This window comes from Salvelinus alpinus, chromosome 5, assembly GCF_045679555.1.
Source record: "Salvelinus alpinus chromosome 5, SLU_Salpinus.1, whole genome shotgun sequence".
NCBI lineage: Eukaryota > Metazoa > Chordata > Actinopteri > Salmoniformes > Salmonidae > Salvelinus > Salvelinus alpinus.
In genome coordinates this window covers 56,227,833-56,255,584 of record NC_092090.1, presented here as the reverse complement: position 1 = coordinate 56,255,584, position 27,752 = coordinate 56,227,833, and the positions used below count along the sequence as shown (strand labels likewise).

General features: G+C 44.1%; 1 protein-coding gene and 1 long non-coding RNA gene across 5 annotated transcripts in view; both read left to right on the top strand.

Annotated features, from left to right (window-relative positions):
* The window catches only part of LOC139576367 (ras-specific guanine nucleotide-releasing factor 2), a 244,912-nt gene that overhangs the window by 51,922 nt on the left and 165,238 nt on the right, over positions 1–27,752 (top strand). For 3 of the 4 annotated variants that reach the window (XM_071402410.1, XM_071402411.1, XM_071402408.1), the window contains exons 2-3: positions 5,249–5,355; positions 5,831–5,978. The exons of the other annotated variant lie outside the window; for it this stretch is intronic. In XM_071402410.1, coding sequence (XP_071258511.1) covers positions 5,249–5,355; positions 5,831–5,978 — 255 coding nt within the window. The remainder of the gene's footprint in view (positions 1–5,248; positions 5,356–5,830; positions 5,979–27,752) is intronic. 4 annotated transcript variants of the gene reach the window in all.
* LOC139575210 (uncharacterized) lies at positions 26,096–27,370 on the top strand. The gene is made up of 4 exons (XR_011674914.1): positions 26,096–26,227; positions 26,606–26,772; positions 26,936–27,043; positions 27,252–27,370. It is a non-coding gene; the product is annotated as an uncharacterized lncRNA (long non-coding RNA).

Below are 27,752 nucleotides of genomic sequence, written 5' to 3'. Positions count from 1 at the left end.
TAGTAGGTTACGGAAGGCAGTAGTCTGGCGGAAAACAGTGACACCTCCCTTGGAGGTCTGAAGAATTTTGTATTGCAAAAACAGTTTGAATGGTCCGCTGGGACAAGATTTTTATTGGATGTTACATTTCAATAACCCTCCCCCACGCGCCCGTAGAAGGAGTGCTTTGTGTTATAATTTATGTGTCACTGTTTTCCGTCCTAGTATGTGTTGCCTATGCTAGTTTCACGTGCTAGTTTTCAAGTTATCAAGTGTGGCCGACAGTCTGCAATTTTATATTTATTGAAATTGAAAGTAGATTTAAGCTGGGAAAATCAAACATCACAACATGTTCTTAACCGCTCTGGTGACAAACACACTTTTTTCCTTGTCTCCATTCGTCCACATGGCTGTACTTTACTACCACCGAAAATATAATGAAGATTGGACATTATTTTGTTTTGTAACGACTCAAAAAACAGAGGCAGTGGGAGAACCTATTCATGTAAGTAAATAAATGTTTTAAATATAGCTAGTCGGCTAACTCAACTGAGCTGCTAAACTTTAGACACTGTTTAGCTAAGTGACTGTGTATTTGTATTTATTAGGTAGCAGCTACTCTTCTTGGGGTCCAAATACATTAAGGCACTTTGCATCCCAAAAAACTAAAGATAAAACAGTACATCATATAACATTATTACACCACTACATATCTACAATACAAAATGTATAATACCACCATACAACAATATTACAATGTACGTGTGTGTAGAGTATGTGTGCTAGCTAGTGTTTGTGTAATTGTATTTGTATTTATTATGGATCCCCATTAGCTACTGCCAAGGCAGCAGCTACTCTATCTGGGGTCCAGCTAAATTAAGGCAGTTTAAACAATTTAAAAAACATTACAATACATTCACAGATTTCCCAACACACTGTGTGCCATCAGGCCCGTACTCCACCACTACCACATATCTACAGTACAAAACCACGTGTACGTGTGTGTGTAGTGCGTATGTTATCGTGTGTGTGTATGCATGTGTCTGTGCCAACGTCTGTGTTGCTTCACAGTCCCCGCTGTTCCATAAGGTGTTTTTTAAATTTGTTTTTTAAATCTAATTTTACTGCTTGCGTCAGTTACTTGATGTGGAATAGAGTTCCATGTAGTCATGGCTCTATGTAGTACCGTAGTCTGTTCTGGACTTGGGGATTGTGAAGAGACCTCTGGCGGCATGTCTTATGGGGTGTGCATGGGTGTCCGAGGTGCATGGGTGCATTCAGCTTGTCAACACTTCTTACAAAAACAAGTAGTGATGAAATCAGTCTCACCTCCACTTTGAGCCATGAGAGATTGACGTGCATATTATTAATATTAGTTCTCTGTGTACATTGAATTGACATTTTCCTAAGTCCCTCTTTGTGGCACCTGACCACACGATTGAACAGTTGTCCAGGTGCGACAAAACGGGCCTGTGGGACCTGCCTTGTTGATACTGTTGTTAAGGTTTAGTGAATGATTTGTCCCAAATACAATGCTTTTAGTTTTTTAACTTATTCCTTGCCACCCATTCTGAAACTAACTCCAGCTCTTTGTTAAGTATTTCAGTTGCTGTAGTAGTTGATGTGTATAGTGTTGAGTCATCTGCATACATAGACACACTTGCTTTACTAGAAATTGAAAATATTAAGGGGCCTATACAGCTGCCCTGGGGAATTTGTGATTCTACCTGGAGAAGCTTCCATTAAAGTACACCCTCTGTGTTCTGTTAGACAGGTAACTTTTTATCCACAATATAGTAGGGGGTGTAAAGCCATTATATATATACAATACGTTTTTCCAGCAGCAGAGTATGATTGATACTGTTAAATTAAGTCTAACAAAATAGCCCCCCACAATCTGTTTATCATCAATTTCTCTCAGCCAATCATCAGTCATTTGTGTAAGTGCTGTGCATGTTGAATATGCTTCCCTATAAACATGCTGAAAGTCTGTTGTCAATTTGTTTACTGTAAAATAGAATTGTATCTGGTCAACAACAAAACAAAATCTTAAACAGTTCACTAAGGGTTGGTAACAGGATGAATAATCGACTACCAGATGAGCTAAATTACTTCTATGCTCGCTTCTAGGCAAGTAACACTGAAACATGCATGAGAACATCAGCTGTTCCGGACAGCTGTGTGATCATGCTCTCCACAGCCAATGTGAGTAAGACCTTTAAACAGGTCAACATTCACAAGGCCGCAGGGCCAGACACAACAGTGGTAGGCCTGATCACAGACAACGACAAGACAGCCTATAGAGAGGAGGTCAGAGACCTGGCCGTGTGGTGCCAGCACAACAACCTCTCCCTCAACGTGATCAAGACAAAGGAGATGATTGTGGACTACAGGAAAAGGAGGATCGAGCACGCCCCCATTCTCATCAACAGGGCTATAGTGGTGCAGGTTGAGAGCTTCAAGTTCCTTGGCGTCCAAATCACCAACAAACTAACATGGTCCAAGCACACCAAGACAGTTGTGAAGAGTGCACAACAAAAACTATTCCCCCTCAGGAGACAAAAGATTTGGCATGGTTCCTCAGATCCTCAAAAGGTTCAACAGATGCACCATTGAGAGCATCCTGACTGGTTGCATCACTGCCTAGTATGGCAACTGCTCGGCCTCCAACCATACGCACTTCCCTCCGACCGCAAGGCACTACAGAGGGTAGAGCATACGGACCAGTACATCACTGGGGCCAAGCTTCCTGCCATCCAGGACCTCTGTACCAGGCAGTGTCAGAGGAATGCCCTAAAAATTGTCAAAGACTCCAGCCACCCTAGTCATAGACTGTTCTTTCTGCTACCGAATGGCAAGTGGTACCGGAGCTCCAAGTCTAGGTCATCTACCCCCAAGCCATAAGACTCCTGAACATCTAATCAAATGGCTACCCAGACTATGTGTATATTTTACATTGCTGTTACTCTCTGTTATTATCTATGCTTAGTCACTTTAATAACTCTACCTACATGTACATGTTACCTCAATACCTCGACTAACTGGTGCCCCCGCACATTGACTCTGTACCGGTACCCCCTGTATAAAGCCTCGCTATTGTTATCTTACTGCTGCTCTTTAATTATTTGTAACTTTTTTTTCTTATTTATTTTATTTATTTTTAACTGCATTGTTGGTTAGGGCTTCTAAGTAAGCATTTCACTGTATGGTCTACACCTGTTGTACTCAGCGCATGTGACATAACATTTGATTTGATTTATTTGAGCTATATGTTCTCAATTTAAAATGATACCAGTAGACAATGTATATGTATACCAGATTTTGTACATGCCTTTTAAGTGCTGACATATAAAATAGTTTAGTGCAAATCCAACCCTTGTAATTTAGGTACAGTATGAAAATAAACAGATTACGATTATGCTATAGGAGATGAGCATTACAGGTAACATTTTATAAGGTTCATTTTATTTCATGCATTTCAGCAATGTTGCTAGCAAAATGATTGCAGTTGTTCCCATAGATAGACAGTACATGTTGCTCTATGTCTCGCTAACCCTGGATTAGCTAGCGACTGGGTTAGCATAGTGTTAAGAAAATTGTGTTCTCAATGTTCATAAACTGAACTTCAATTAAACTACTCGGTCTGTTACCAAGAATTTGTAAGGTTCTTGTTGAAATGAAACAGACAGAGGCCAGTCTACAATAGTCAGAATGTTTATTTACGAGAGCTCTCCTTATCATTTCCTGTACATTGGTTTATATACCTCTCATTTTGTCATAAATGTCCCTCCTCCTCTCAGACAATATAGTTCACAGGTCTTCTCCTACTCATACATTGCCTGCCACCTGTTATACAATCTATTACAAGCCCAAGGCTTCTCCCCTCCCTGGGTGGGGAGACTTCCTTCCCTGTTATCAGTTCCACAGTGGTCACAAGTTGTCTGCCACAGTTCCTTGCCTGCTAACAGTCCCTCTTTCTTATGGACAAACATTATTTATGATTACACAGAGACAGGGTATAATTATGTTAGTTATAGTTCTACGTTAAATGTATACATAATTTAGTCATTATTCATAAAATTCATAACACATAGTTAACCTTCTAGGCTTTATAATTGTGAGATAAATTGAACTAGCTAGGAGCTAGCTAGTTCGTTTTACCTAGGTAGCTTGCAAGGTTAGCTGACTTATCTCAAAACGAACCTCATTGTGGCTAGCTACTTTTTGTCCCTAATGCTAGCCTTTACAGCCAAATATCACTTTAGAAATGTTAACATTTAAAATATTGATACGTCCAACATTGTAGACCATTTCTTCCATATTGCTGCAGTTTTAGCTCATCTCGAAATAACAGAGAAATGCTGTGAAAACCAGTGTGCCGCAAACATTCAAAAATATTTTGTCATCAGTGCTTGTTTTGATGATATTTTTTGTCCCCACGCACTGTTGCTCTGACGGCACTAATCTGGTGAGCACCTTTGGAGCTCTGCCCAAGCAAGGCATTTGATTGGTTTGACATGTTGCAAGGCGTCACTGATTTACACTGGGTTCCGTCCCCTCTTTAGCTGATTTCTGCCATGGAACTTCCCCAGGCTTCCCGTTTTAGGGAAGCCTGGTTCGCGTCCAGGCTAAGAAGGCAGGGAAATTCAGCAAGGATAATGGGAGAGAGATGGAAGTGGGAGTGAGAGAAAGTGTGAAAGAAAAGAGCAGGCTGGCTGATGTTGATGATCATAGGCTATTTAAGTGTAATATATCGTTTTCTCAGCCAGCAGACTCTCTCCATGGATAGGGCACTGGTCAAAAATAGTGCACTATAAAGGGAATAGGGTGCTGTTTGGGATGCAGTCTCCACGTCACCATGTCCTTTGGCTCAGTTCATGCCTGCAGTGTGTGTCCCTGTTACAGCCTGTTTGTGTCAGGAGGACACGCTTGCAGTCTAAACATACACACACAATCTTTCTGGGTGTTTGTTTGTGTACAGACAAACCATATGCGCGAGCGTGCGCCAGTGTGTGTGTATTTGACGTGTGAGGCCAAAGCTGATGGTTACTCTTTTGACCCCTGGCTCTACTGTTGCTGAGCCCAAGCCTGTCTGGTGTGTGCGCGCGCGTGGGTGCTTGTGCCAGCGCGTCTGCGCATATGTATGTCATTGACTTGTTTCCTCTCCTTCTATATGTTTAGCCTGTTCAGTAATGTTGAGGTGTGTTGGCACCTACAGTACCCCTCTCTCTTTCCCACTCTTTCTCTCTCACTCTCTCTCTTCTTGCAGCACTACTTCCTGATCGTGTTTGGCCATGATGGACAGAAGCCTCTGGAGCTACGGACTGAGGAGGAGAATGAATGTGATGAATGGGTGGAGGCCATCCAACAGGCCAGGTACTGTGTGTGTTCGAGAGAGACAGAGACCCTCCTGAGAGAAGGGGAAGGGATGGTTGTGTGTTGCTGTGTCTGCATAGCAACCAAGACAGAGCCCAGTGGGTATACCTGTACATAGCCATGGGACCTGCCTGTTCTACATCTCTCATTCTTAACCCCCCTCCTGCTTCCCTCTCCTGCTTATCTCTCAGAACCCAGGTGCCTTCACTCCCACTCAACCTTTTTCTTACTCCTCCCTCTCATCCTCTCTCTATCAGGCCTCCTTCCACTGTTTGTCTCATTGCTCTCCCTCTCTTCTCTCTCCCTTCTTGCCTCTGTGTATAGAGCCACAAAAAATATTGTTTATTATACCTTTCCAGTCCTGTCAGATATACACAAGGACCTAGTGCTTTGGGGGCAGGGTCTATTCGGGATTGAGTATTTCTGTCCTCCAGGGTCCCTCGGTGACATCATCCCTGTGTGTCTGTCTCCTCAGCTACTCTGACATTATCATTGAGCGTGAGGTCTTGATGCAAAAGTACATCCACCTGGTCCAGATTGTGGAGACAGAGAAGGTGGCAGCCAACCAACTACGCACTCAATTGGAGGATCAGGATACAGAGATAGAGAGGCTCAAAGGAGAGGTGCTTGCAAGCACACTGGCACTCAAAACACACTACCTCTGTCTGTTCCTCTTTCTCTGTCTCTATCTCTTCTCTCTTTCTGTATTGTTGTATGTCTCTTTCCTTCTCTGCCCTCTCTTCATCTTTAGCTCTGTCCTCTCTCTTCTCCAACTCCATCTCTCTTTCTCTCCCTCTTTCATTATTCATCTTTCTCTCCTCCCCCTCTGTCATTGTCGAGCTGTCTCTCTAAGCCTTGATTTTAGACCACCACCTCTCGTCTCCTTGGTGACGGCATATGCATTCGCTTTATTGACATTTCTGCTCTGACAAGTTGCAAACACATACACACTGTGATCAGTCTCCAGTCAGCGCCAGTCAATGAGTGATGCAAAGAGGAACATACACGTTTGTGTAGAGTTAACTTCTCGCTAAGCTGAGGGAAAGGTCTTTAGCGGTTCATTTGGGGGTGATAAATGCAGCGTTAATAATGCAACACACACACACACACACACACACACACACACACACACACACACACACACACACACACACACACACACACACACACACACACACACACACACACACACACACACACACACACACACACACACACACACACACACACACAGTGACAATGTGTTGGCTAGTGATAATTAGATGAACAGTCCTAATTGTTCCTGGAGTAAAGAGTCAGTGAGACCTCGATGGATGAGATCGATGTCAGACAGTTGGTAGAAGGAAATTAAAACTACAGTGTGTGTGTGCGTGTGTGTGCGTCCAACATTTTGCAGTGATTTGATTTGAGAAACTGGATGTTGAGTTCCCACTGAGCGTTTTACTTAGTTTAGTGTTTGGTAATCATGAATCTTAAAGGGTCCAACCTAACGCTAGTTTTAAATTAGGTCGACCGATTATGATTTTTCAACGCCGATACCAATACCGATTATTGGAGGACCAAAAAAAGCCGATACCGATTAATCGGACGATTTTTATATATATATATATATATATTTGTAATAATGACAGTTACAACAATACTAAATGAACACTTTTATTTTAACTTAATATAATACATCAATAAAATCAATTTAGTCTCAAATAAATAATTTGGTTAAAATAATGCAAAAACAAAGTGTTGGAGAAGAAAGTAAAAGTCCAATATTTGCCATGTAAAAAAGCTAACGTTTAAGTTCCTTGCTCAGAACATGAGAACATATGAAAGCTGGTGGTTCCTTTTATAACATGAGTCTTCAATATTCCCAGGTAAGAAGTTTTAGGTTGTAGTTATTATAGAAATTATAGGACTGTTTCTCTCTATACCATTTGTATTTCATATACCTTTGACTATTGGATGTTCTTATAGGCACTATAGTATTGCCAGCCTAATCTCGGGAATTGATAGGTGTCACGTTCTGACCTTAGTTCCTTTGTTATGTCTTTATTTTGGTTTGGTCAGGGCGTAAGTTGGGGTGGGCATTCTATGTTGTTTTTTCTATGTTTTGTTCTATTTCTATGTGTTTGGCCTAGTATGGTTCTCAATCAGAGGCAGGTGTCAGTCATTGTCTCTGATTGGGAGCCATATTTAGGTAGCCTGTTTGTCATTGTGTGTTGTGGGTGATTCTTTTTTTGTTCTGTGTTTTGTTTCACCGTACAGGAGTGTTCGTTTGTCGTTGTATTGTTTTTGTTCGGTGTTCATTATTCGTATTAATACAATATGGAGACTTACCACGCTGTGCATTGGTCCTCCTCTTCTTCCAACCATGACAAGCGTTACAATAGGCTGATTTCTATCAGCCATGTTAGGTTAGCGTGTAAAGAAAAAGCAGAGCCTCACGTCTGGAACACATCGACCATTGATATTATGGAGCTGTGCAACCTATCAATCCTTTGCCAATGGTTGAGAGTGTGGCTGAAGGACAATCAGCCATGTATGCACAATGTTTAAACAAATGTACCATTTTTATGATTCCATTTTAAGTGCTTTTATATACCTGCCCAGGGACTACAGTTGACAAATAGCTAAAAAAAAACTAAGCTGGAAAATCTGCCACATTTACAGAAATGCTAATTGATGTGCATTGTCCCTGTCAAATAAATGTAATAAATTAAACATTTAATGAAATGTTTTTGATTTCCCCCACCACAGTGATGTACAGTCACAGTGAGGTAGAGTGTGTAGAGGCTTTGTGAGAGTCCTGTGGGATACTGCTGCTGTATCGCTGAGCTAAACCATGATTTGCTTAGGCAGTCACAGGCAGATAACCCACAGTTACGTGTGTGTGTGTGTGGTGGCAGGAGAGTGTCCGTGAAGAGGAAATCTGATGCTTATCTAACGTGGAAACGCCCACAGCCTGACACACACACACACACACACACACACACACACACACACACACACACACACACACACACACACACACACACACACACACCTGACAATGCGCCACATTCTAGAGAATTGTATATCGATGGATTGCCATTTAATGTGACTATTATAGCCATAATCAGAGATATTTACACTATTTCAAGTTTTATTACACTCAAGTTATTATATACTAAAGCAGACAATACAAACTGAAATCCATGAGCATACAAAATATTAATACAATACACACAAAAGTAAAGAACATACAATTAAACAAAATCAGGAAGCCAGAATGGTTAAGGTTACTGAAGCAATGTCAGGAAGTCGGCATGGGAGCTGAAGCAGCTTCTTTTGGTAGCATCGAGTGGTGGGAGGCAGAATCACGGTCACAGGGATGGAGCATCATTGCGGTCACAGCCAGGGGGGAATAGTTGGTCAGAAGACAGGTCCGGAGCGATTCAGGAGCGCACCTTGCCGTCGACGATGTCCTCACAGCCATCCACATCCATCCCGTAGCATAGCCACTTGACTTTGTAGGTAGAACTCCTTCACTGCCAACAAGTAGCACCCACTTGGGTGAATCCCCCTGCAGCTGCTAGTGCCTGAAAGCTCACTACTCCTCAGTAGATTAGAGTCGAATAGTACAGTCCTCCTATTATTAGCGCACCTCTGCCATCTCCTGTCTTTAAATTTGGACTTCTCCTCAACCACAAGCCACAGCATTTCAAATCAAAACACTATATGCTATGTTTACACAGTCATCCTATGAAGCCAATTCAGATTTTTTTCTCATATCCAATCTTTTTGTCTGACTGTCCACGCTCAGTTTTACATGTAACCCATATCATATTTGTGCATTCACACTGATGTAGCCTCTGAAATAGCATGCAGACATCCTATCACTGTTCCTTTAAATTTTGTGGTGGTTGTTGTGGTAACGGCAGGTTACATGCAACAACAAAACAGATTGCATAATGGAGAATCGGAGTTGTATCAGAATTGAGAACCATGTACATATATGGTATAAATCAAAACTCAAAAGATCAGATTCCATTTGTTTTATTTGCTGTTTAAACATTGGGAAAACGTTCAGATATGTTTCAATATGCCAATTAATAGTCTCAGTATAAGACTCTGCTAATGATCACTGGTGTATGAGCCCTTCTCCTGTAGCGGTTCTATCCTACTATTACTATTTTATTTGAATCCCAAATGGCACCCTAGGTTCTATATAGTGCACGATAGGCCAGCCAGATTGCTCAAGACTGACTTCGAAATTGGACGTCTGTCCATGTCCTGAGGACGTCGGGAAATGTCTTCAAAACCCGCACCTAGGGGCTTGGGTTTTGCTAAATGGTGGTGGATTGGTGTAATCCCATGACGCCAGATCCGAAGGGTGTGTGTTCAGTCCCAGTGGTAGACACAATTTTTTATAATTTTTTTATATTCCAAAACTTAACCCTTACCTTAACCATTTGTAATGAATGCCTAAACTTAATGTTTAAACCCTATCAAAAGCAGGGAGGAGAGGGGGAGCCCTGATGAGATTAGGGCGAAGGAAAAACCGGCCACCTCTTGGATGACCTCGAGAATGGCCTTACTTAAGAGCTCAGTGACTTTCAACGTGGCACTGTCATAGGGTGCCACCTTTCCAGTTAGTTACATTTCTGCCCTGCTAGAGCTGCCAACTGTAAGTGCTCTTATTGTGAAGTGGAAACATCTAGGAGCAACAACGGCTCAGCTTCTGGAAGCAACGTCAGCACAAGAACTGTCGGGAGCTTCATGAAATGGATTTACACGGCCAAGCAGCTGCACACAAGCATTAGATCACCATTCACAGTGAATCAAGCTTCGCTATCTGGCGAAGGGTTTGGCTAGTGCCAGGAAAACATTTAAAGGGGTGTCAACCAGATTCATTTTCCAATGGCTTCCTCAGGCTGTGACCAGGCTTTAGACATAGTTTCAGGCTTTTACTTTGAAAAATTAGTGAGATTTTTCAAAAGTAGTCAAAAGTAGGTGTCCTCTGAATAGTTCCTGCGCGCGAGAGGGGAGCTCTCCATTTTTCTTTTTCTCTCTTATTGAATAGGTTACGGTCTGGTTGAAATATTATCGATTATGTTTGTTAAAAACAACCTGAGGATTAATTATAAAAAACATTTGACATGTTTCTACAACCATTACGGATACTTTTTGGAATGTTCGTCGAACGGAACGAGGCTTTGGTTTTCTGAACATAACGCGCAACCCAAATGGCGTTTTTTTCTTATAAAAGTAAAGTTATTGAACAAAAAGAACATTTGTTGTGTAACTGGGAGTCTCGTGAGTGCAAACATCCGAAGATTATCAAAGGTAAGCGATTAATTCTGACTTTCGTGACCATGCTAATTTGGGGCTAGCTGTTGTAGCATTGATTGGCACACTCACAAAAGCTTGGATTTCCTTCTCTGTAAAGCATATTTAAAAAATCTGACACGATAGGAGGATTAACAACAAGCTAAACTGTGTTTTGGTATATTTCACTTGTGATTGCATGATTATAAATATTTTTAGTAATATTTTTGAATTTGGCCCCCTGCAATTCAGCGGTTGTTTAGGGAAATGATCCCGCTAAAGGGATCTGTGCGCAGAGAGGTTAAAAATGCATAGTGCCAACTGTAAAGTTTGGTAGAGGAAGAATAATGGTCTAGGGCTTTTTTTCATGGTTCGGGCTAGGCCCCTTAGTTCCAGTGAAGGGAAATCTTAACGCTACAGCATACAATGACATTGTAGACTATTCTGTGCTTCCAACTTTGTGGCAAAAGTTTGGGGAAGGCCCTTTCCTGTTTCAGCATGACAATGCCCCTGTGCACAAATCGACCTCACTAATGCTTTTATGGCTGAAAGGAAGCAAGTCCCCGCAGCAATTTTCCAACATCTAGTGGAAAGCCTTCCCAGAACAGTGGAGGCTGTTATAGTGGCAAACGGGGACAAACTCCATATTAGTGCCCATGATTTTGGAATGAGATATTCGATGAGCAGTCGATGAGCAGTCCACATGCATTTGGTCATGTAATGTATATTCCACGTCAGGACAAGAAAACAACATGCTGGCACTTCACAAACTATACAAGGCTATAAACAAGCTGGAGACCATGCACCTGGAGGCTGCTTTCCGTGTTTGTGATTTTAATTCTGTCATTAAGACACGTAATGGCCAACTTCCAGCAACATGTCTCTTTCGCCACTAGGGGCGATAAAGTCCTAGCCCACAATTACTCTACCCACAAGCAAACATTCCATACTCTCCCACATACCCCCGTCGGCAAATCAGATCATGACTCTATACTCCTGCTTCCTGTATACAAGCAGAAGCTCAAACAGGAAGTACCCGTGAGGCGCTCCGTTGAGAAATGGTCCTCCGAATCAGAGGCTATGCTACAAGACTGCTTTGTAGGCACTGACTGGAATATGTTCCGGGACTCCGCCGATAGCATCGACAAGCTAACCACCTCAGTCACCGGCTTCATTAGGAAATACTTTGACGATGTTGTCCCCACAGTGAAGGTTCACTGCTTCCCCAATCGAAAGCCCTGGATTAACATGGAGGTTGGTGCTAAGCCAAAGGACAGGGCTACCACACACAAGGCTATCGCAGCAAACCCCGAGGCTACGGTTGAGGACACAAACTAGTATGAGTAGTCCCATTACGACCTCTGGAGATCCATCAAAAACAAAAGGACAATTATAGGAATAAGGTGGAATCCTATTACACAGGCTCCGCCCCACATCACATGTGGCAAAGGCTACAGTCCATTACAGATTGCAAAGGAAGACCCAGACGTTATCTGTCCAATGATGTCTCTACCAGACGAACTCAATGCATTTTTTGCACGCTTCAACAAAAACCACACTTTCCAAGGCCGTCGCAAGGTTTTTAATCAGGTCAGCACTCGTAAGGCCGCGGGGTCGGATGGTATTCCAGGGCGCGTTCTCGGAGCATGGGCAGAACAGCTGGCAGGCATATTCACAGCCATTTCCAACCTCTCCTTGTCCCAGTTTGTTTATCCCCACAAGTTGACCACCATCATTCCTTTTCCTTTTCCCAAGAACTCTAAGGCTATCTGCCCCATTGACTAAAGCCATGTAACACTCACATCTGTAAGCATGAAGTGCTTTGAAAGGCTGGTTATGGCACATATCAACACCTTCATCCCAGACACCCTAGATCCACTTCGATTTGCATACCGCCCCAACAGATCCATAGATGACGCAATCTTAATTGCACTCGACACTGCCCTCACCCACCTTGATAAGACTACAGCTCAGCATTCAACAACATTATTTCCAAGATGGCATAGCAGTCAGACGTCCTTTGTCCTCGTCTTGTCTTGTCCCATGTATATACACTGCTCAAAAAAATAAAGGGAACACTTAAACAACACAATGTAACTCCAAGTCAATCACACTTCTGTGAAATCAAACTGTCCACTTAGGAAGCAACACTGATTGACAATACATTTCACATGCTGTTGTGCAAATGGAATAGACAACAGGTGGAAATTATAGGCAATTAGCAAGACACCCCCAATAAAGGAGTGGTTCTGCAGGGGGTGACCACAGACCACTTCTCAGTTCCTATGCTTCCTGGCTGATGTTTTGGTCACTTTTGAATGCTGGCGGTGCTTTCACTCTAGTGGTAGCATGAGACGGAGTCTACAACCCACACAAGTGGCTCAGGTAGTGCAGCTCATCCAGGATGGCACATCAATGAGAGCTGTGGCAAGAAGGTTTGCTGTGTCTGTCAGCGTAGTGTCCAGAGCATGGAGGCGCTACCAGGAGACAGGCCAGTACATCAGGAGACGTGGAGGAGGCCGTAGGAGGGCAACAACCCAGCAGCAGGACCGCTACCTCCGCCTTTGTGCAAGGAGGAGCACTGCCAGAGCCCTGCAAAATGACCTCCAGCAGGCCACAAATGTGCATGTGTCTGCTCAAACGGTCAGAAACAGACTCCATGAGGGTGGTATGAGGGCCCGACGTCCACAGGTGGGGGTTGTGCTTACAGCCCAACACCGTGCAGGACGTTTGGCATTTGCCAGTGGCAAATTCGCCACTGGCGCCCTGTGCTCTTCACAGATGAAAGCAGGTTCACACTGAGCACATGTGACAGACGTGACAGAGTCTGGAGACGCCGTGGAGAACGTTCTGCTGCCTGCAACATCCTCCAGCATGACCGGTTTGGCGGCTGGTCAGTCATGGTGTGGGGTGGCATTTCTTTGGGGTCCGGACAGCCCTCCATGTGCTCGCCAGAGGTAGCCTGACTGCCATTAGGTACCGAGATGAGATCCTCAGACCCCTTGTGAGACCATATGCTGGTGCGGTTGGCCCTGGGTTCCTCCTAATGCAAGACAATGCTAGACCTCATGTGGCTGGAGTGTGTCAGCAGTTCCTGCAAGAGGAAGGCATTGATGCTATGGACTGGCCCGCCCGTTCCCCAGACCTGAATCCAATTGAGCACATCTGGGACATCATGTCTCGCTCCATCCACCAACGCCACGTTGCACCACAGACTGTCCAGGAGTTGGCGGATGCTTTAGTCCAGGTCTGGGAGGAGATCCCTCAGGAGACCATCCGCCACCTCATCAGGAGCATGCCCAGGCGTTGTAGGGAGGTCATACAGGCACGTGGAGGCCACACACACTACTGAGCCTCATTTTGTTTTAAGGACATTACATCAAAGTAGGATCAGCCTCTAGTGTGGTTTTCCACTTTAATTTTGAGTGTGACTCCAAATCCAGACCTCCATGGGTTGATAAATTTGATTTCCATTGATAATTTTTGTGTGATTTTGTTGTCAGCACATTCAACTATGTAAAGAAAAAAGTATTTAATAAGAATATTTCATTCATTCAGATCTAGGATGTGTTATTTTAGTGTTCCCTTTATTTTTTTGAGCAGTGTATATACAGTGGGGAGAACAAGTATTTGATACACTGCCGATTTTGCAGGTTTTCCTACTTACAAAGCATGTAGAGGTCTGTCATTTTTATCATAGGTACACTTCAACTGTGAGAGACGGAATCTAAAACAAAAATCCAGAAAATTACATTGTATGATTTTCTAATAATTAATTTGCATTTTATTGCATGACATAAGTATTTGATCACCTACCAACCAGTAAGAATTCCGGCTCTCACAGACCTGTTAGTTTTTCTTTAAGAAGCCCTCCTGTTCTCCACTCATTACCTGTGTTAACTGCACCTGTTTGAACTCGTTACCTGTATAAAAGACACCTGTCCACACACTCAATCAAACAGACGCCAACATCTCCGCAATGGCCAAGACCAGAGAGCTGTGTAAGGACATCAGGGATAAAATTGTAGACCTGCACAAGGCTGGGATGGGCTACAGGACAATAGGCAAGCAGCTTGGTGAGAAGTCAACAACTGTTGGCGCAATTATTAGAAAATGGAAGAAGTTCAAGATGACGGTCAATCATCCTCGGTCTGGGGCTCCATGCAAGATCTCACCTCGTGGGGCATCAATGATCATGAGGAAGGTGAGGGATCAGCCCAGAACTACACGGCAGGACCTGGTCAATGACCTGAAGAGAGCTGGGACCACAGTCTCAAAGAAAACCATTAGTAACACACTACGCCGTCATGGATTAAAATCCTGCAGTGCACGCAAGGTCCCCCTGCTCAAGCCAGCGCATGTCTAGGCCCGTCTGAAGTTTGCCAATGACCATCTGGATGATCCAAAGGAGGAATGGGAGAAGGTCATGTGGTCTGATGAGACAAAAATTGAGCTTTTTGGTCTAAACTCCACTCACCGTGTTTGGAGGAAGAAGAAGGATGAGTACAACCCCAAGAACACCATCCCAACCGTGAAGCATGGAGGTGGAAACATAATTCTTTGGGGTTGCTTTTCTGCAAAGGGGACAGGACGACTGCACCGTATTGAGGGGAGGATGGATGGGGCCATGTATCGTGAGATCTTGGCCAACAACCTCCTTCCCTCAGTAAGAGCATTGAAGATGGGTCGTGGCTGGGTCTTCCAGCATGACAACAACCCAAAACACACAGCCAGGGCAACTAAGGAGTGGCTCCGTAAGAAGCATCTCAAGGTCCTGGAGTGGCCTAGCCAGTCTCCAGACCTGAACCCAATAGAAAATCTTTGGAGGGAGCTGAAAGTCCGTATTGCCCAGCGACAGCCCCGAAACCTGAAGGATCTGGAGAAGGTCTGTATGGAGGAGTGGGCCAAAATCCCTGCTGCAGTGTGTGCAAACCTGGTCAAGAACTACAGGAAACGTATGATCTCTGTAATTGCAAACAAAGGTTTCTGTACCAAATATTAAGTTCTGCTTCTCTGATGTATCAAATACTTATGTCATGCAATAAAATGCAAATGAATTACTTAAAAATCATACAATGTGATTTTCTGGATTTTTGTTTTAGATTCCGTCTCTCACAGTTGAAGTGTACCTATGATACAAATTACAGACCTCTACATGCTTTGTAAGTAGGAAAACCTACAAAATCGGCAGTGTATCAAATACTTGTTCTCCCCACTGTATATATATACAGTGGGGAGAACAAGTATTTGATACACTGCCGATTTTGCAGGTTTTCCTACTTACAAAGCATGTAGAGGTCTGTCATTTTTATCATAGGTACACTTCAACTGTGAGAGACGGAATCTAAAACAAAAATCCAGAAAATCACATTGTATGATTTTTAAGTAAATAATTAGCATTTTATTGCATGACATAAGTATTTGATACATCAGAAAAGCAGAACTTAATATTTAGTACAGAAACCTTTGTTTGCAATTACAGAGATCATACGTTTCCTGTAGTTCTTGACCAGGTTTGCACACACTGCAGCAGGGATTTTGGCCCTCTCCAGATCCTTCAGGTTTCGGGGCTGTCGCTGGGCAATACGGACTTTCAGCTCCCTCCAAAGATTTTCTATTGGGTTCAGGTCTGGAGACTGGCTAGGCCACTCCGGGACCTTGAGATGCTTCTTACGGAGCCACTCCTTAGTTGCCCTGGCTGTGTGTTGCGGGTCGTTGTCATGCTGGAAGACCCAGCCACGACCCATCTTCAATGCTCTTACTGAGGGAAGGAGGTTGTTGGCCAAGATCTCGCGATACATGGCCCCATCCATCCTCCCCTCAATACGGTGCAGTCGTCCTGTCCCCTTTGCAGAAAAGCATCCCCAAAGAATGATGTTTCCACCTCCATGCTTCACGATTGGGATGGTGTTCTTGGGGCTGTACTCATCCTTCTTCTTCCTCCAAACACGGCAAGTGGAGTTTAGACCAAAAAGCTCTATTTTTGTCTCATCAGACCACATGACCTTCTCCCATTCCTCCTCTGGATCATCCAGATGGTCATTGGCAAACTTCAGACGGGCCTGGACATGCGCTGGCTTGAGCAGGGGGACCTTGCGTGCGCTGCAGTATTTTAATCCATGACGGCGTAATGTGTTACTAATGGTTTTCTTTGAGACTGTGGTCCCAGCTCTCTTCAGGTCATTGACCAGGTCCTGTCGTGTAGTTCTGGGCTGATCCCTCACCTTCCTCATGATCATTGATGCCCCACGAGGTGAGATCTTGCATGGAGCCCCAGACCGAGGGTGATTGACCGTCATCTTGAACTTCTTCCATTTTCTAATAATTGCGCCAAAAGTTGTTGCCTTCTCACCAAGCTGCTTGCCTATTGTCCTGTAGCCCATCCCAGCCTTGTGCAGGTCTACAATTTGATCCCTGATGTCCTTACACGGCTTTCTGGTCTTGGCCATTGTGGAGAGGTTGGAGTCTGTTTGATTGAGTGTGTGGACAGGTGTCTTTTATACAGGTAATGAGTTCAAAAAGGTGCAGTTAATACAGGTAATGAGTGGAGAACAGGAGGGCTTCTTAAAGTAAAACTAACAGGTCTGTGAGAGCCGGAATTCTTACTGGTTGGTAGGTGATCAAATACTTATGTCATGCAATAAAATGCAAATTAATTACTTAAAAATCATACAATGTGATTTTCTGGATTTTTGTTTTAGATTCCGCCTCTCACAGTTGAAGTGTACCTATGATAAAAATTACAGACCTCTACATGCTTTGTAAGTAGGAAAACCTGCAAAATCGGCAGTGTATCAAATACTTGTTCTCCCCACTGTATATATATATTTACATATTTTCTTCGCATATCTTTTTATATATTTTTTCTAAAAACTCAACTTCAAAACACTCTCCTGCAACCCGTCTCACCAATTTAAAAAAAATTATTTCACTGGCTAATGTTAGTATTCAGATAACCACGATTGGCGGTCATCAGCTATCCTTTAGCTCGAAAAGCTATCGCCAGTTTTGTACAACGGAACTCAGACCAGAGCATACCGGACCTATTTTCTACCGCAAGCTCTGGACATTTACACCTGGATCTTGCAGCTAGCTAGCTGCTATCCGAGTGACTATTGGCCAACGTCGGTCCCGGAGCAAACATCAATTATTCCGGAGCTAGCCAGCTGAAGAGTTCAATCAGCCACTCCTGGGCTACAATAACCTATCCGGACCCGTTGTACTGCCGATGCGGAGCCCCACCGGGCCTTCTCGACTGGACCACCGACGTTATCTGCCCGAGGGAGTTATCCAACTGTCCCCTCCGTCGCGACGTAACCTGAACGCCCATCTGCGGCCCGCTAATCGTTAGCTGTCTTATCGGCTGCTATCTGAATAGGTCTATCGGACAATTTTCTTGGGCCACTATAACTATTTTGCCAATTGGATTGGGCCCCTCTACCACAGGGAACCCCACTAATCTACCGACGGAAACGCACGAGGTGGCTAAAAACAGACCTCCATCTTCTGCCAGCTTGCTACCCATGGCCCGGCTAGCTGTCTGAATCGCCGTGACCCCAACCAACCTCACTACTCACTGGACCCTTATGATCACTCGACTAAGCATGCCTCTCCTTAATGTCAATATGCCTTGTCCATTGCTGTTCTGGCTAGTGTTTATTGGCTTATTTCACTGTAGAGCCTCTAGCCCTGCTCATTATGCCTTATCCAACCTTTCAGTTCCACCACCCACACATGCGATGACATCACCTGGTTTCAATGATGTTTCTAGAGACAATATCTCTCTCATCATCACTCAATGCCTAGGTTTACCTCCACTGTATTCACATCCTACCATACATACCTTGAAGCTATTTTATCGCCCCCAGAAACCTGCTCCTTTTACTCTCTGTTCCGGATGTCCTAGACGACCAATTCTCATAGCTTTTAGCCGTACCCTTGTCCTACTCCACCTCTGTTCCTCTGGTGATGTAGAGGTGAATCCAGGCCCTGCAGTGCCTAGCTCCACTCCTATTCCCCAGGGGCTCTCTGTTGATGACTTCTGTAACCGTAATAGCCTTGGTTTCATGCATGTTAACATTAGAAGCCTCCTCCCTAAGTTTGTTTTATTCACTGCTTTAGCACACTCTGCCAACCCGGATGTCCTAGCCGTGTCTGAATCCTGGCTTAGGAAGACCACCAAAAACTCTGAAATCTCCATCCCTAACTCCAACATTTTCAGACAAGATAGAACGGCCAAAGGGGGCGGTGTTGCAATTTACTGTAGAGATAGCCTGCAGAGTTCTGTCCTACTATCCAGGTCTGTACCCAAACAATTTGAACTACTACTTTTAAAAATCCACCTCTCTAAAAACAAGTCTCTCACCGTTGCCGCCTGCTGTGCTCTGGACACTATATGTGAACTGATTTCCCCCCATCTATCTTCAGAGCTCGTGCTGCTAGGCAACCTAAACTGGAACATGCTTAACACCCCAGCCATCCTACAATCTAAGCTTGATGCCCTCAACCTCACACAAATGATCAATGAACCTACCAGGTACCACCCCAAAGCCGTAAACACGGGCACCCTCATAGATATCATCCTAACCAACTTGCCCTCTAAATACACCTCTGCTGTTTTCAACCAAGATCTCAGCGATCATTGCCTGCATCCGTAATGGGTCAGCGGTCAAATGACCTCCACTCATCACTGTCAAACGCTCCCTGAAACACTTCAGCGAGCAGGCCTTTCTAATCGACCTGGCCCGCGTATCCTGGAAGGATATTGACCTCATCCCGTCAGTAGAGGATGCCTGTTTTTTTTTTTAAATGCCTTCCTCACCATCTTAAATAAGCATGCCCCATTCAAGAAATGTAGAACCAGGAACAGATATAGCCCTTGGTTCACTCCAGACCTGAATGCCCTTAACCAACACAAAAACATCCTGTGGCGTTCTGCATTAGCATCGAACTGCCCCCGTGATATGCAACTTTTCAGGGAAGTTAGAAACCAATATACACAGACAGTTAGAAAAGCCAAGGCTAGCTTTTTCAAGCAGAAATTTGCTTCCTGCAACACAAATTCAAAAAAGTTCTGGGACACTAAAGTCCATGGAGAATAAGAACACCTCCTCCCAGCTGCCCACTGCACTAAGGATAGGAAACTCTGTCACCACCAATAAATCCACTATAATTGAGAATTTCAATAACCATTTTTCTACGGCTGGCCATGCTTTCCACCTGGCTACCCCTACCACGGTCAACAGCACTGCACCCCCCACAGCAATTCGCCCAAACCTTCCACATTTCTCCTTCTCCGAAATCCAGTCAGCTGATGTTCTGAAAGAGCTGCAAAATCTGGACCCCTACAAATCAACCGGGCTAGACAATCTGGACCCTCTCTTCCTAAAATGATCTGCCGAAATAGTTGCAACCCCTATTACTAGCCTATTCAACCTCTCTTTCGTGTCATCTGAGATTCCCAAAGATTGGAAAGCAGCTGCAGTCATCGCCCTCTTCAAAGGGGGGGACACTCTTGACCCAAACTGCTACAGACCTATATCTATCCTACCCTGCCTTTCTAAGGTCTTCGAAAGCCAAGTCAACAAACAAATTACCGACCATTTCGAATCCCACCGCACCTTCTCCGCTATGCAATCTGGTTTCAGAGCTGGTCATGGGTGCACCTCAGCCACGCTCAAGGTCCTAAACGATATCTTAACCCCCATCGATAAGAAACAATACTGTGCAGCCGTATTCATTGACCTGGCCAAGGCTTTCGACTCTGTCAATCACCACATCCTCATCAGCAGACTCAATAGCCTTGGTTTCTCTAATGATTGCCTCGCCTGGTTCACCAACTACTTCTCTGATAGAGTTCAGTGTGTCAAATCGGAGGGCCTGTTGTCCAGGCCTCTGGCAGTCTCTATGGGGGTGCCACATTGTTCAATTCTTGGGCCGACTCTCTTCTCCGTATACATCAATGATGTCGCTCTTGCTGCTGGTGAGTCTCGGATCCACCTCAATGCAGACGACACCATTCTGTATACTTCTTTGGACACTGTGTTAACGACCCTCTAGACGATCTTCAATGCCATACAACTCTCCTTCCGTGGCCTCCAACTGCTCTTAAATACAAGTAAAACTAAATGCATGCTCTTCAACCGATCGCTGTCTGCACCTACCCGCCCGTCCAGCATCACTACTCTGGACGGTTCTGACTTAGGTATTTGTAGTTGTCCACATATTCTATGTGTCTGGTTAGACTGTAAACTCTCCTTCCAGACTCACATCAAACATTTCCAATCCAAAGTTAAATCTAGAATTGGCTTCCTATTTCGCAAACAAAGCATCCTTCACTCATGCTGCCAAACATACCCTCGTAAAACTGACCATCCTACCGATCCTCGACATCGGCAAAGTCATTTACAAAATAGCCTCCAATACCCTACTCAATAAATTGGATGCAGTCTATCACAGTGCCATCCGTTTTGTCACCAAAGCCCCATATACTACCCACCACTGCGACCTGTACACTCTCGTTGGCTGGCCCTCGCTTCATACTCGTCGCCAAACCCACTGGCTCCAGGTCATCTACAAGACCCTGCTAGGTAAAGTCCCCCCTTATCTCAGTTCGCTGGTCACCATAGCAGCACCCACCTGTAGCACGCGCTCCAGCAGGTATATCTCTCTGGTCACCCCCAATGCCAATTCTTCCTTTGGCCGCCTCTCCTTCCAGTTCTCTGCTGCCAATGACTGGAACGAACTACAACAATCTCTGAAACACTTATCTCCCTCACTAGCTTTTAGCACCAGCTGTCAGAGCAGCTCACATATTACTGCACCTGTACATAGCCCATCTATAATTTAGCCCAAACAACTACCCTCTTCCCCTACTGTATTTATTTATTTATTTTGCTCCTTTGCACCCCATTATTTCTATTTCTACTTTGCACATTCTTCCACTGCAAATCTACCATTCGTGTTTTACTTGCTATATTGTATTTACCTCGCCACCATGGCCTTTTTTGCCTTTACCTCCCTTATCTCACCTCATTTGCTCACACTGTATATAGACTTATTTGTCTACTGTTTTATTGACTGTATGTTTGTTTTACTCCATGTGTAACTTTGTGTTGTTGTATGTGTCTGCTTTGCTTTGTCTTGGCCAGGTCGCAATTGTAAATGAGAACTTGTTCTCAACTTGCCTACCTGGTTAAATAAAGGTGAAATATATATATATTTTTTAAACATAGTCACCTCCAAGCTTGGGACTCTGGAACTGAACACCTCCTTTTGCAACTGGATGCTGGACTTTGAGACAGGCCAACCTCAGTTGGTGAGGGTCACCTCCGCCACACTGACCCTCAACACGGAGGGCCCCACAGCGGTGTACCCCCTCCTTAGTCCCCTCCTGTACTTCCTGTTCCCCCACGACTGTGTGGCCCTCACCATCACTGATCTCCAAAATGGCGCCGGAAGGAATGGCAGCAGTTTTACGGGCGCCCAACTAATTGTGTTATGTGTCTTTTTTCGCGATATTTGTAAATTATTTTGTACATAATGTTTCTGCAACCATATCTTACGGCAGAAAAGAGCTTCTGGATATCAGGACAGCGATCACTCACCTCGGATTAGACAACAAGCAGGACTCACACGATATTCTCCAAACACCCGACAGGGACGATATCCCAGTTATTCGCAAGAAGAAGCGACGCAGGTACAGAGGACAAAGAGCCGGATGCCTTGTCAGGACACGCAGAAGGCGAGTAGGAAAGCTGCCGTTACCGTCAATACTACTCGCCAACGTGCAATCATTGGACAATAAATTAGATGAGGTACGATCACGAATATCCTACCAACGGGACATCAAAAACTGTAATATCCTATGTTTCACGGAATCGTGGCTGAATGACGACATGAATATTCAGCTAGCGGGATATACGCTGCACCGGCAGGATAGAACAGCATACTTCGGTAAGACGAGGGGAGGGCGGTCTGCATATTTATAATCAACAGCTGGTGCACGAAATCTAAGGAAGTCTCTAGATTTTGCTCGCCTGAAGTAGAGTATATTGGGATAAATTGCAGGCCACACTACTTGCCTAGAGAGGTCTCAGCTTTACTTTTCGTGGCTGTTTATTTACCACCACAAACAGATGCTGGCACTAAGACCGCACTCAGTCAGATGTATAAGGAAATAAGCAAACAGGAAAACACTCACTCAGAGGCGGCGCTCCTAGTGGCCGGAGACTTTAATGCAGGGAAACTTAAATCACTTCTATCAAATCTCTATCAACATGTTAAATGTGCAACCAGAGGGGGAAAAATTCTAGATTACCTGTACTCCACACACAGAGACGCGTACAAAGCTCTCCCTCGCCCTCCATTTGGTAAATCTGACCACAACTCTATCCTCCTGATTCCTGCTTACAAGCAAAAATTAAAGCAGGAAGCACCAGTGACTCGGTCTATAAAAAAGTGGTCAGATGAAGCAGATGCTAAACTACAGGACTGTTTTGCTATCACAGACTGGAACATGTTCCGGGATTCTTCCGATGACATTGAGGAATACACCACATCAGTCACTGGCTTTATCAGTAAGTGCATTGAGGACGTCGTCCCCACAGTGACTGTACGTACATACCCCAACCAGAAACCATGGATTACAGGCAACATTTGCACTGAGCTAAAGGGTAGAGCAGCCGCTTTCAAGGTGCGGGACTCTAACCCGGAAGCTTCCAAGAAATCCCGCTATGCCCTGCGACGAACCATCAAATAGGCAAAGCGTCAATACAGGGCTAAGATTGAATCATACTACACCGGCTCCGACGCTCGTCGGATGTGGCAGGGCTTGCAAACTATTACAGACTACAAAGGGAAGCACAGCCACGATCTGCCCAGTGACACTTCTATGCTCGCTTCGAGGCAAGCAGTTCATGGCTACGGACGTGAGTGCTACAGGTCTGTAGTCATTTAGGCAGGTTGCCTTTGTGTTCTTGGGCACAGGGACTATGGTAGTCTGCTTGAAACATGTTGGTATTACAGACTCAATCAGGGACATGTTGAAAATGTCAGTGAAGACACCTGCCAGTTGGTCAGCACATGCCCGCAGCCTTGTGTATGTTGACCGGTTGCATCCTGACCGGTTGCATCACTGCCTGGTACGGCAATTGCTCGGCCTCCGACCGCAAGGCACTACAGAGGGTAGTGCCTACAGCCCAGTACATCACTGGGGCAAAGCTGCCTGCCATCAAGGACCTCTACACTAGGCGGTGTCAGAGGAAGGCCCTAAAAATTGTCCAAGACCCCAGCCACAGACTGTTCTCTCTACTACCGCATGGCAAGCGGTACCGGAGTGCCAAGTCTAGGACAAAAAGGTTTCTCAACAGTTTTTACCCCCAAGCCATAAGACTCCTGAACAAGTAACCAAATGGCTACCCGGACTATTTGTATTGTGTGCCCCCCCCCCCCCCCCCCCCCCCGAGGTCCTGGTGGTCATCCAAAAATGTAACCTGGAAAACATTCTCTGCCGACAACAAATACCAACTTTGGAGGACTGAATAGGCTGGGGAGGGTCAATGTCCATACCAAAGTTAGAAATGCTTTGCAGCGGGAGGTGATTGGCTTAGGTTGTCCTGCCCACATCATTCATAACATGGCCAAAACAGCTTTGGATATGATGTTGAGTGCCTGCTCACAAAGATATTTGGATATGTTCATATTTTCACCATCCGAGTAGAACGACTGAAGGGCTTTTGTGAGTTTGTTGGCCAGGAGTACCATAACATTTTAGGACACAGCAATGTTCGCTGGATGTCCATGCTCCCTGCTCTAGAAAGAGTGCTGAAAATGTATGTGCCGTTGAAATCCTTTTTTATTTCTGAAGACAAAAGCCCTGTTGTCCTGTGAACAATGTTCGAAGATCCACTGACTGAACTTTGGCTAGCCTTTGTCCATGGACACTTGACCGTATTCAGTGACATGATCAAGATGCTTGGAGGCCAGGACCACGGTGCTGTGGAGTCCGCTGCAATTCTGAGAAACGTTGAGGAAAAATTCACTGTAAGACGTGATGACAACTTCAATCCAGTTTTGGTCAGAGGACTTCTGAGAGAGCCAGAGGAAATTGGAGCCATGTCTAAAGAGAGCTTTCTCAAAACATCACAATCATTCTTCACTATGGCTGTGAACTACTTTCAAGCATGGGGAAAGCACACAGATAATCTAAAAGATTACATTGTCTCCTTTTAAAAAGGCAACCTCTGCGTGAAGAGATCCAGAAGGCAGCAGGCACACTGCAGGAAAAATGCCCCAATGTGACCATCAATGAGGATGCATTGTGTGACGAGGTTACTGGCCTGCAAGAGTTCCTAAAGGGGGATCGCTTGAAGAATGGAAAACATCTGAGACACCGCTTAGTCAGAGATGGAGCACGGTGGTTACCCACTTCAAAGAGAATGACATCCCACACACTAACCTGGCTAGATTAGCGTCTGTTGTCATGTGCTTACCTGGAAGTAATGCACCAGTCGAGAGAGTGTTCTCCCAAATTAATGATCTATGGACAGCAGCAAGAAGTAGGTTCACTTTTCCTACCATCAAGGCCATGGTTATTGTGAAGACAAACTTCAACCTCCCCTGCCAGGAGTTCATGGAGAAGCTGGCCAAAGACAGAGCAATCCTGATACATTCTTCTGAGAAATGTATAGATTAGGTTGGTGTAAGTATATTATGTAGTTACCAATCTCATCAGCATCTTATTTCTTTATTATGTTAAGTATTTCACATATACTATTGTCTGTTTTTTCAATTTTGCTCATGTTCTCTTCTGCTCTTATTCTACCAGGACTACTGAATGGCTGTTCAGTTCGGACAGTTCTGTCTGTAGCGTTTCTGTAATATAGTTGTTTTCTCTGTATCACAGTGTGCCTGTTAGACTAAATACATGAAACCGGAATTGTCCCCCTTTTTTATTTCATAGATAATATAACATTGGCTATTTTAATTATATATTGACATAATGTCCCCGGTTTTCATTTCAGAAATCTGGTCACCTTACTCTACATACACACACGCACACACTAACATACAATCATCATATACACTGCTGCTACTCTGTTTATTATATATCCTGATGCCTAGTCACTTTACGCCCATACATAGCTAACCTTACCACTCCAGTATCCCTGAACATTGTAAATATGGTATTGGCACTGACCCTGGAACTGACCCTTTATATAGCTTACATACTTTCTTGTGTACTTCTTATTTTCTATTTCTCGTGTTTTGTTCTGCTTGACTTTTTTGTAGATTTTTTTAATAGTACTACTGATATGGAATACTGCATTGTTGGGAAAAGGCAAGCAAGAAAGAAAATTAAAACTCAAAAATGAACTCGCCCACTGGAATGTCTTCCCCAGACAAGACGTGTGGTTAGTGCTTGCCCTTGCTCAGAAATAGCTACCCAAGTGAAAATAGGCTTTCATAAAAGTGGTTCAACAATCTTGGGCAGATTGCGAAGATTTGGATTACCCCCGACTAGCTTCTATTTCGGCTGTCAACCGTCAAACCTGAGAATGGTGTGTTGTTGGTAAGTAAATTCTGTTTATAGCTAGCTAGCTAGATGTCATTATTTGACAGGCTGTGCCAATATGATGCTAGGCTATGATACTGTGATGTAACTAGCTAAATACATAGCCTCTCTCTAACCTGTAATGTGAAAGGAAGATTTGCATAGTTAACGTTGCACCTGAAGGTTTCATCCCTGCTAGCTAACGTTACTTGCAAACCTGACTGCATGTTTGATGCATGTTGCCAGATTGCTTTCAATAATGTTTAAACTCAAACTGGCTAGCTACTGTAAGATCCCTGATAAATAATCAACCATATTAGCTAGCTAGCATGTGAGGGCTTCAGCTAACCCCCAAAAAGATGTCATTAAGCAACAACAATATTTCATATTTTCTAGGGCAAAAATAATGATGACAGATAAGGAAGCAGTGGCCAGACACCAGTCACGTTTCAGAGTAATGGAGGACATAACCACAATTGATAATGTAATCAGTGCTGTGTCGTGTATGTTGTAAGGAGGTGCCCCCCATCCATGGTGCCACAATGGACAACTCCTGGGCCAGGGTGAGTAATGCCAACCAGTCAGTAAAATAATGGCATTGAATTAGCTGTGAATCCTAATCTCTGATTGGCTATGCTCAACCATGTATTTACTGTTGTTTTCCATGACTGTATGGTGAGTCTTTCTCTCTCTCTCTCCCTCCCTCCCTCTCTGTCTCTGTGATAGGTGCTGGGTCGGATCCGTATGTCATGCTCCTTCATGACCGGTATCTGTGACGAGAGGGGCCTGGAGCTGATCTACTGACACTGGCAAACACCTCAGAAGGGACAAAAGGTGATTACTAATAAGATAGTACATCACAAGTGTTTAGTAATATCAGAATCACCTTTATTCGCCAAATACATTTGCATGTACAGGAATTTGACTCTGTGAAATAGTGCTGCCACAATAAACATAATTTACAGACAGACAATAAACTGAATATACGGACAAGAAAACACCACCATTTATCACTCATCAACTCTACTTCGTTTTTCTACAGATGGAGGACAAGTGATAAGCTTTGGTCATGGAGTCCTCTGACTGAAAGACAGGTTTATACTGATGTCTGAATTGGGAAATACCTTGTACTCCGCATTAAAATTATACAAGACACCTCTATTACTTTTATTGTCTTTTGTTATTATTGATTTGAATGGTACTATCGATGGGGGGGAGATATGGGACACCATACAGGAAGGTATGATGACTGACATGTTTGGCAAGGTAGGTCCAGGGCCACCAGACAAAATGTTGATAGGTACAGTATCTGTATCGGTTGTGAATGACAAAAGATGAAAAGCAAGTATAATATTTGCACATTGTTATATTGCAGAACACTGCTCCAAAAGGATTGTGTAAGAGGTTTATTATACAGTATATACATGGAACTGTTACACTTTAATGATATAACACTTAGTTTAGAATATCTACATTAGTTCAGCATTTTTCTCATATTACTCTGTAAGCTACTCAGTATGAGAAGAGTGCCATCCTCATGCAT